At 34.8% G+C, this 11,054-nt stretch overlaps 1 protein-coding gene across 1 annotated transcript; it reads left to right on the plus strand.

Moving 5' to 3' along the window:
• Window positions 1-469: 469 nt before the first annotated feature.
• Window positions 470-6,380, plus strand: LOC109210690 (SEC12-like protein 1). Its single transcript, XM_019374141.1, has 10 exons — window positions 470-873; window positions 1,175-1,269; window positions 2,184-2,313; window positions 2,404-2,495; window positions 3,885-3,981; window positions 4,074-4,146; window positions 4,253-4,373; window positions 4,884-5,003; window positions 5,796-5,866; window positions 5,957-6,380. Exons 1-10 carry the CDS (start codon window positions 703-705, stop codon window positions 6,139-6,141), a joined length of 1,155 nt encoding a protein of 384 aa, XP_019229686.1. The 5' UTR covers window positions 470-702; the 3' UTR covers window positions 6,142-6,380.
• Window positions 6,381-11,054: the final 4,674 nt, after the last annotated feature.

Consider the following 11,054-nt stretch of genomic DNA (forward strand, 5'->3'; position numbering starts at 1 on the left):
GAACAGTTACTAAGCTCAGACTCGAGCTCGAATCTGACATCACTGCTGGTTTGGGGATTTATTCTGTCTTCAATTTATTTATTTAACGTTACTGAACACCTGTATTAAATTAGTCTATATATCTTTAAAACGGCGTGTAAATTCAATTATTGTCCATCTTAAGGGTAAACACAGGTTGACATGCAATAAGAAAAAAAAGTCGTCTCTTTTCTTTTCTATTTTTTGGATTATCCTCTTGTTTAATTAGTCAACAACCAGTTGTGTACTTTTCCCCCCTTCTTTTTGCCAGATATAAACAGACGTGCAAATTGTAATGCATTGTAATAATCGGGTAAAACCAATGCAATTCCCGCGGAATTATCACTGTTAATGCGAATATCCCAAAATATCCGTTGACTATACTCCCTGGCCCCACCTTCGCCGGTTTCCAACTTTCCATTTCTATATAGCAGTCCCACCACACCCTTTCACATTTTCTCACTTTAAAAAGCGATAAACAAAAAACAAAAAATTATAAAACAAAATTCGAAATCTCAATTTCTATGCTAAACTCAAAAAACTCAACTCCCCATAACGAACAAAAGACCAATTTCTCTCTTTTTCCGCCATTCTTATACCTTGAAACTTTATATACACACAGTACTACACGCAAATACACACATAGAGGGAAAAAGTGAGTTTTGCATTCGGGTTGTGGAAAAAATGGACGGCGGTGATGTTACGGTGGAAGGGAAGGTGACGTGTGCATCATGGATCAAACGGCCTGAAAACGCGCATCTGGTGGTGATTGCTAAGTCTAACGGAACTTCCTCCTCTTCGCTCGAGATTTTCTCCTTCGATCCCATCACTACTTCTCTTTCTACTTCTCCCAAGGTTCCCCTTTCTCTTTTTTCCAAAAATAGATGTATTTTTTATTTTAAATTAGTGTTGTAAACTGTTTGTTACTTTTAATTATGGTTGCTCTCACTAATTTTGGCTATGCACATAACATAATTAGGTTACTTATTTTCCTGATAAGCATTAATTGGTGATCACCTGCTTTCAAAATTCTAGAGTAAAAAAATCGTTGCACTGTATAGCTTAAATACCTTACTTATATACGGCTAATTTTTCCTGTGACTTTTTAGTGATGGTGGTGAAACTTGATTATTGTTTTTGTGGGTATTGATTATAGGCGACATATGTATTTGAGGAAAGTGGTAATGCGGTGTGCATTGCAGTACATCCAACTGGGGATGACTTTGTGTGCTCCACTACCACTGGTTGCAAGTAAATACTGAAACTCAGTTTCGTTTTCTCTTACTTCTTCTTGAAGCTGATTTATTTACTGCTTTTGTTGTGAAAAATATTGATTATTTTGGCAGTTGGTAGTCTCTGTTAAGCTGTCTAATGTTACCCCGCCTTTAGAAAAAAAAGTCTCTTTGTTGCCCTTGACATCTAACGAAGCTCCAACCTGAGGGTATTTTAAACCACTGTCAAAAGTTGATGGGTAAATCTTGACCCTTTTTTCCTGAAGAATTTGGACACATGGAGTCCATCCATTGTACGTTGGAGCTCCATTAATGACGAGAGCAAATACCAGATGATTTGCTAACGGCAAGTGTATGAATGGACCAAAAGTTTAATGGGAGGCAAAGTTGATCAATTTCAGATGCTATAGGTTATAGAGGTGAAACTGGACCTTTTCCCTTGTATTAGTGTAAGGTATATAAACAGGACTACTATTGTCAGTCAATGAGAAATCTGTTACTTTATAGTTGTGGAACTCTGGTGTCATCCTTAATTGGGGAAATTTTTTACTTTGGTATCTCTAATAAATATTGGTCATAACATCGTGGACCTGCTTGCTGGTGAGGCGAGTAGCATTGGCTGGATGATCCTTTCTGTGATACTTCGTTTCAGTAATGATTCTTCATCTTTTGATGAAAGAAAACCCAATCAGTACATATTTTTATTTATAAATTCAACGCAATACTATGTTCCAGTGTGGGAGTGTGTTATACAGGTTTCAGCAACCGTTCAGCTCTCATTTTGGCTGGTAGTTATCTTTTCAAATTATTGATTAGGTTTTCCACCCAACAAAAGAACAGACGGATGACTAGGATGTGTTTTTGCATGATTATTGTCATGCTTTTGCTTATTTCTTGGCCTGAAGGGGATATATTGTTTGCTGTTTAATGCAGGTTGTTTGAGTTATATGGTCATGAAGATAATATAAAATTTGTATGCAAGGAGTTTCCTCTCAAAGATGTTGGTCCACAAAAATGCATGGCCTTTAGTGTTGATGGTTCCAAATTAGCCACTGGCGGAGTTGTGAGCAATTTGTGAAAGCTTATTTCTCTTATATTTGATGTTCAAAGAATGTTATCTTGTTCTGACTTTCTATTCCTTTAAATCTTAAAGGATGGACATTTCAGACTTTTTGAGTGGCCTACCATGCGCATTATTGTGGATGAACCTAAAGCTCACAAGTCATTCAGAGACATGGATTTCAGGTATAATTAGCTCTACTCAGATTATAGCTGTGCAGAATCCTCAGTTATTTATGATATGTGAGAATTTTACCGGATATCAGCTCTAGGGACCTATAATTTACAGAATCTGTATACTTACATGTTTCGTAATTGAAGTTGATCAGCAATCCATTTATTCTCTTTATGGTGCCATTTGGTGGCTGCTGATTTCTCTTTAATAATGAAACTTGAGGCTTTGAGAAATATATGATGCTCAAATTGAGCTGTTATCATCTGGGAAGCTTGTTATCCTATGTTTACAAGCCCTTTTGCTGTGATAATATGCACCAATGCTTGATTAACCAAAAGAAACCTTCTCAAGCAAGCCAAAACCGAGAGGGGTCTTCTTCACTTTTGTTTGTCATAGCTCTGACATGCAGTGTTATATGAAGCTTGTAAGAAAATGTCATTTGTGCATTGGTTACAGAAAAATATTCGGTTTATCGGGTGTGACTACAAGATATGAAACGTTGTTTGGTTCTTTTAGCAAAGGAACAATATTCTTCTTATTGCATTTCTGACTGAAATATGATTATGACATGTTTGCTAGATGGAAGATTATGTTTTAGAGTTTCAGGAGTTTGAAGTAAAACGATCCACTTTAGTGCTGGAAATGTCTCATTAAATTATATTCTAAAGAAACTAATTGATGGAAAAATGAAATGAAGGATCTTAGCCTTGTTTCTTTTAACCAATATGATGTAGATTTTGCACTTTAAAGATCAGAATGAAGTTCTTTTCTCATCCAATTATAGTCCCATGTGGAATTTAGCTTTTTGGTTCACCTGTCATGCATCATACCAGATTTTCAAGTTGTTGCTCTTGCTCCGTGTTCTCCTTTGCTAGTGTTGGGAGTACTTTGTTCTCATGTGGAACTAAAAGTGAAAAAAGAGATGAGTAGGAAACCTAGTTTGCAGGAATTTCCATCTTGGAGCTGAATAGCATCAGATGTAAACTACGGTAACTGAATTTCAACGCTGAATTATACTTAATCCTTATCGGTATTATTAAGGAAGTGAGGGATGTCATAGAAGAACTAAACATGTTGATATGTTCAAAAATGATATATGTTCAAGAACGATACATTTCGCGATCAAGAATCCTATAATACATGCATTATTGTACATGTAATTGTATTCATGGTATATACTTTGAGTTTTGAAGTGTGAATCTGATCGTTGAATATGATTATGACAATCTTCATAAAAATTAAGTTTCGAAAGATTTAAGAGTCTTTAATTTACTGAGCCTCTTATTGCGATTGCAGATGATATTGAATCCATGTATTATGGAAGTTTAAGAATTATTGTTCTTATGTTGATGTTTGGACCAAGATTTTAAAGTCTTTTCCTTACTTCTATATATCTTCAGCTTAGATTCAGAGTTCATAGCTTCCACATCCACAGATGGTGCTGCCAGAATATGGAAGACGAGCGACGGTGTTCCAGTAACTTTAACACGAAATTCAGTACGTTCTGTATAATATGACCGTCTGACCTGTCGGACAATTGGTTATCCCTTTTTTATGCATGACTTTATATCCTGTCTTCTACATTGTAGGATGAGAATATTGAGCTCTGCAGGTTCTCTAAAGACGGTACAAAACCGTTTTTGTTCACTACTATTCAGAAAGGTATGCTGAAGTCTGGCTTTTGTTAATGAAGTTAGTAGATTGAGATTGTGTAACTTTTCTTATTGAATACATTGTGTAACTATCCAAAATTGTGTCCATAAAACAGGCAATAAGACATTGATGGCAGTTTGGGACATCAGTACATGGAAGAAAATTGGACATAAAAGCCTGTTAAAAAAGCCAGCTTCCATTATGTCAATTAGTTTGGATGGGAAATATCTTGCATTGTAAGATCTCTAACCTATTTTACCTCTCCGTGGCATGTTGACATGCAATTATCATCTGCATAATTACTGTGAAATACCTTCCTTAGATACAAGCCGTTGAAGCTAAATATTGGAATTTGACATCGATTTTGCAACTGTGAATCCTGATTAAATCATTGTTTTTACATGGATGTTGAATGAATCATTGAGTTTGATTTGACATTTACAATCTGGTGATGAGATCGGGCGATATGAGGCATGAATGAGGACCTAAAACAGAGTCGCTCTGATTCCTATTTCTTCCGCTTGGAGTTAGTATAAGATTCCATCAAACTACTATGAAGTTCCCATCCTGCTAAAACATCTCGTATTTTTTACATGTTTGAAGTTGTTTTGCGACTCGGACTTCTCTTCTTCTTGATGAATGTCTCCCCTCCTATAAATGGTCTATAGGCCTGTCTTTTGGTGATAGCAGTGCGGCTTAATTTGTTAATGCATGGATCTGAATCTCTGTGTGTCATTTAAATGCAGGGGAAGCAAAGATGGTGATGTCTGTGTTATTGAAGTGAAAAATATGGAGATCTCCTCTTTGCACAGGAGAGTGCACTTGGGTACTAATATTACTTCTTTGGAGTTTTGTCCTAGTGAAAGGTATGTGCTATTCTAGCAATAAGTTCTGTAAACAACAAGTCTCTGTCATTGGTCCTCTGTTCTGAAGCTTAGGCCTTTTCTTTAGAAGCCATGTTTCTCCACAAGATATTTATGCCGATATATGACGAAATTGCAGTAGATGTAATTTGTGACTAAAGGGTGAAAACGGGAGTTACTGTGATAGTCTTGTGCGTCCTATATACGATTTGGCCAATTAAGTTTGCCAAGAAGCATGAGTAGATATGGTGATGCCAAGAACCTTTCATGAATATCTTTAGTGTATGAGCTACTTTTGTTTAGGTACGTAAATGCACTAGTTACAACTACTGCTTATTTAAGGAGACAAAAATTAACTGCTTCAGTTACAGCTGCTGAATATAGAAGAAAACCTATGTGCTTTCGAGATGGTCTGCCGCACCTATAAGTTATTCTGTTGGATTAACTTTGGACCTGTATGTATTCACTGCACAACTTCTGATTGTGCTCCTTTTATTATTTCCTGCCCTTCTGGTCTATAAGTCCAAGGTAAAGAATGGTGCTAGTTTTAGGTATTCTTCTGCCTGGATTTCTACGCAACATTCCAAGTTAGCTTTGTCTTCTCTGTTATTTTTCTGAGTCTTAGGTGCTAGGTCTCGGTGATTCCATGATGACATGATTGCCTATGATGATTGCTTGTTGCCTAAATATGCGCTCTTCAAAGTTGAAACCTTGTTTCAATTATGCTTACTACACATAGTCCTCTTGAGATATTAATGTCAAAGCCTACTTACCTTATAAGTCCACATTTGGCAGGGTTGCTCTTACAACTTCCTCTCAATGGGGAGCAATGGTGACAAAGTTAAATGTCCCAGCTGATTGGAAAGGTCTGTCTCTTTTTCTTTTCTCTTGTGTCTGGGGACGTGCACGAGCATTTGAGTCCAAGATTGACCTTTTTTCCCTCTCTTCAATTGCAGAGTGGCAGATTTATCTATTACTCTTGGGATTATTTTTGGCATCGGCTGTCTTATTTTACGTATTCTTCGAGAATTCTGATTCTTTCTGGAACTTTCCCGATCCATCTGCAAGACCAAAGATTGAGACTGTCCATACAGATCCAACATCTGATGACTGGAGCAGCTTTGGACCTGTAGATTTGTAAGTTATCATAGCCTTGTCTGGAACTAAGGATGGCCAACATGAAGAAAGATTGTGAAACAAGTCTATTTTTTAAGCTTTTAATATGTATACCTTCTAATTTATGAGAAGTTTGAGGCTAATATTGCCTTTTTGAATGCTAATTTTTCTAAGATTTATTTACTCTTAGTAGAAAAAATTGTTACAGCATACTATAGGTTGTTTTAGTGTGGCAAGTTTTAAAAAAGTCCATTTTAAATTGAATTTTGTGCTATGAACTGAGAATCTTCAAAAATGCCTACCCCATTTGTGATTTCTTCAGAATGTTAATTTTTACACCATGAATTTAAGGTTATTAGTATATGGACAACTATCTCTCGAGCACTAGGTTAGGCCTCAATACGAAATTAAAATGAAACATCTAACAACGCTTCTTCACATGTTTAAGTTAGTTGTTTTAACTTATGTTAGCTTCTTTTTAAGTATAAGCACTAAATTAATCGCCCATTTGACTTAGTTGAAAGACAAATTTGTAGGGCGAATAACACACATGAACAAAAACTGACTAAACAATAATTCAGGAACTAAATTTACTACTTTTTACTCTTAAGAAAATTAAAATAAATTAAATGTCATATGGTTTAAGTTTCCATTGGTAGAGGATTTTCTAAAACTTGCAATCGATATATATATTTTTCTGATAATACATTTTGGACCAATGGCTCTTTTTTAACAGCCAAGAAATGCTGGTTAATACGCTTTACTCATTTTTGAAGTCTTACGTAAATGAAATAATACCAAAAACATTAGTACGACTACGATTTAAACAATCATTACAGTATCACCAGCAAGTATAATGAATTAAATAGTGCAAATGAGCAAAGAAAATGTCAGCAAAAAGAGAGAAGAATAAAGATTACTCGTAATGATCCTCGTCATTCAAACTAATTTCTTTCAAATTATTAAATCCTTTTCGATTTTTACAAATGTTACATCTTCAAAATAATTTTGTCCTAGGCTTCACATTAGGTTACATGCTTCAGATACCTAGCATATGCTATGTGAGCCATATCCGCAAGTAGCAATTGCTGCGTAGAATGTGGTGGGCAATGCAACATTACCAAGTCTTCTTTCTGCGTTCTTCCCAACTTCGCCAAATGATCAGCACAATTATTTCCTTGTCTCAGAGTATGGATTAGAGTAATTCCAAGTTTGGATATGAGATTCCTGCATTCTTCCATCAGAACACGATCGGGGTGACTTTCAGTGACATTATCCGCCACGGTTAGCAACATTAAGGCATCGCTTGAGTCGGTTTCGATAAGAACCTTCTTCAAGTTGTAGTTTTTTGCTAGAGTCAGCCCACCATGTATGGCCCACAACTCCGGTGTGATACTTGATGTCGCTTTCATGCTAAGTCGGCCGTAGAATCCACCTATCCATCTTCCTTTGTCATCTCGTGCAATACCCCCGAACCCTGCTAGTCCTGAATTAGGCATAAAACTGTCATCTGTATTAATCTTGATATATCCTTGAGGAGGAAAAGACCAACATATGTAGAGAGGTGCATCGCGCTGCTTGATTGATGATTGTACGTGACAAACTCGAGCAGTGTTTTCGATAAAAGGAAGAATGCTTTGTTCGTGAGAATAAGGCAAGTAAAGCGCCATGGCTATTCACACACTTAATTATCGGACTTTGGCTACTAAAACTTTGATGGAAATGAAAACTACAAAGGAAAGCAAAATCAGTTTAGAGAAGCTTTGATAGATTAAATGACTAGAAAGTAGGTTATTATAGTTACTTATTTAACATAAACCTAGTTGGACTAGGATTTTTCCTATTTTTTCCTAATTCTAGTTTTAGAAGGTTTAGGAAAGTGAAAATAGGTTTTCTAAATGAGAAAAAAACTAAAGTGATCATTTAGAATAATTTAGAAACAACTTAAACTATTATTACAAACTAACTTGGACTGGTTTGGAAATTATCCTTTTCCTTCTTAAACTTGGATTCTATATTGGAAATTATTACATTAAATTGAGAATATCTGCCCATTTTGCTTTTTGTACATTTGACGAAATTCCATATGTTTGTGTTATTAGGCCGGAATTTTTTCCTGCTTTTCATATGAGCATATAGCGTCATTGTTCTTAATTTTTTAGGGAAGACTTTATTTTTACAAATGACCTCAAGAAGTTAAGCAACTTTCGTTAATTATGATTTGTCACAGTTGGATAAACCCTTTTATTTAATAAGCTGTTTTGTAAAGCCATAGCCCGTATACTTATAGCAATAACTTCAGATCACAATAGCTATATATTATCAAATTTGGTACCCGTAAAATATCCCTTCTCAATAAATTCTTGTTCCAAGCCTTCGTAATACTGCTAATGGTAAAAAAAGCCTCTAGAAATTCACGTTAGATTCCAATTAGCCACTTAGAGTGTGTTTGGTACGAAGGAAAATGTTTTTCATGAAAAATATTTTCCTAGAAAATATTTTCATGGAAAATGAGTGGTTTTTCACTTATTTTTCACTCACCTACCAAACAAGGGAAAATAAGTGATAAAATTACTCATTTACCATGAAAAATATTTTCTTTCATACCAAACACACCATTAGTGCAAAAAGGAAATAAAATAAGGCATTTGAACTAATATTGGAATTTTGATATTTCCCCTGCACTCCAAATGTACCCAGGTTTCTTCTAAATCGGTGAATAGGTTAAGCATGTTTTCTTTTGCCCGTATTACGTATTAGTAAATAAATATATTTAGTAATTCTCATTTATTAATTTTTAGAAATAATCGATAGGGTTCACTTATAGTTTTATTACCTTATTTACTATATTTCAATGCTTGTAATGAGCATTTTGATTTTCATGTGTGCTTGATAAATATTCTACAGAATTAATTGATGATTGTAACTTTTTTGGGCACAATAGTAAAATAACTTAGGCATCAATAATGAGATGTAGTTCAGTAATTTTTTTTAATCGCCCAATTGATTTAGCTGAAAGACAAATTTGTAGGGCGAATAAAACATAAACTAGAACTGAATAAACAATAATTCAAGAATTAAATTCACTACTTTTTATTCTTAAAAAAATTAAAATAAATAAAATGCCATATTGTTTAAGTTTCCGTTGGTGGAGGTTTTCTAAAGCTTGCATGCAATATATGTATTTTCAGATAATGAACAATGGTAAATGAAAAATAGAATTTGCAATGTGTGTATATAAAGAACAAAGAGAATGTGAACCATTATTGCCATATTGCGTTGGTTTTATCTTTGATACGTCGTAAGTTTATCCTTTTCGTATCTTCAATTTTTTCCTTTACCATCTTGTCTCAAAAAGAAGAAATGAAATCTTTTTCTCCTTTATTAAATTCTTTTAATAAGAGAAAGTAGTTCAAATTCATTTTTAGACCTATGTCACCCTGGACCGCTGTCTTTTTTTTAACATCCAAGCAATGCTTGTTAATATGCTTTACTGTTTTTGAAGTCTAAATAAATGAAATGATACCAAAAACGTTAGCAACAAACTATAAGAAAAAAATAGAGAAGATATATATTAATTGTAATGATCTTAGACATTCAAAAAAATATCTTACCAATTATTATAATTTTTTTTCCGATTTTTACAAATGTTACAACTTCACAATATTTTTGCCCTAGCCCTCTCGTTAGGTTACATGCTTCGGATACCTAGCATATGATACGTGAGCCATGTCCGCAAGTAGCAATTGCTGCATAGAATGTGGCGGGCGATGCAATATTACCAAATCTTCATTCTGTGTCCTTCCCAACTTCACCAAATGATCAGCACAATTATTTCCTTGTCTCAGAGTATGGATTAGAGTAATCTCAAGTTTGGATATGAGACTCCTGCATTCTTCAATCAGAACACGATCGGGATGACTTTTAGTGATATTATCCACAACAGTTAGCAACATTAAGGCATCGCTTGAGTCGGTTTCGATTAGAACCTTCTTCAAGTTGTAGTTTTTTTGCTAGAGTCACCCCGCCATGTATGGCCCACAACTCCGGTGTGATACTTGATGTCGCTTTCATGCTAAGTCGGCCGTAGAATTCGCCTATCCATCTTCCTTTGCCGTCTCGTGCAATACCTCCGAACCCTGCTAGTCCTGAATTAGGCCTAAAACTGCCATCTATATTAATCTTGATATATCCCTGAGGAGGAAAAGACCAACTAATGTAAATAGGTGCACTTTGATGTTTGACTGATGATTGTACGTGACAAATACGAGCAGTGTTTTCGATAAAAGAAAAATGAATGCTTTGTTCGTAAAAATAAGGCAAGTAAAGTGCCATGGCTATTCAGAGACTACTCGGACTTTGGCTACTAAAACTAAGATGGAAATGAAAAGAAACGAAAACTAGGAAAAAGAAATCAAATGCAGTTTAGAGAAGCTTTGATAAATTTTAAATGATGGGAAGTAGGTTATTTATAGTTTATTTATTTAACATAAACCTTGTTGGACTTGAATTTCCTGTTTCCTATGTTGGCCAAAATTATTAAAGACACTAGTCAATAAAAAATAATATATATATATATATATACATATAAAAAATATTTTGGATATTATTTTAAGAGGAGGTTATACCGTGGAAAAATCCCAAATCATTGGGCTTGGATCACCCTCTCACATGCGTGGAAATGACACCAGGAAGCCACCTTTAAACATGTTGTTTAAAATATATCTATAATTTACAATGTATTTAAAGATTAGCCAATTATGCTCAAATTTCAGGACACAACGTCCTAGAGTTTAAACCTCAAAGCTCAAACTTCAGGACATCGTTTCCTAAAGTTCGAAAATTGTGTCAACAAGTTCGAATCTTATATCCTGAATTTGAAATTAGTAGTTCATAAATTCAGTTTACTTAGTCCTGAATTTTAAATTAGCAGCTAAA

This window comes from Nicotiana attenuata, unplaced genomic scaffold, assembly GCF_001879085.1.
Source record: "Nicotiana attenuata strain UT unplaced genomic scaffold, NIATTr2, whole genome shotgun sequence".
Taxonomy (NCBI): Eukaryota; Viridiplantae; Streptophyta; class Magnoliopsida; order Solanales; family Solanaceae; genus Nicotiana; species Nicotiana attenuata.

Coding starts and splice junctions, on each gene's coding strand:
- LOC109210690 (XM_019374141.1), top strand. CDS start 703: ATGGACGGCGGTGATGTTACGGTGGAAGGGAAGGTGACGTGTGCATCA. Junction 874..1,174: donor CTCTTTCTACTTCTCCCAAG/GTTCCCCTTTCT, acceptor TATTGATTATAG/GCGACATATGTATTTGAGGA. Junction 5,867..5,956: donor TGTCCCAGCTGATTGGAAAG/GTCTGTCTCTTT, acceptor CTTCAATTGCAG/AGTGGCAGATTTATCTATTA.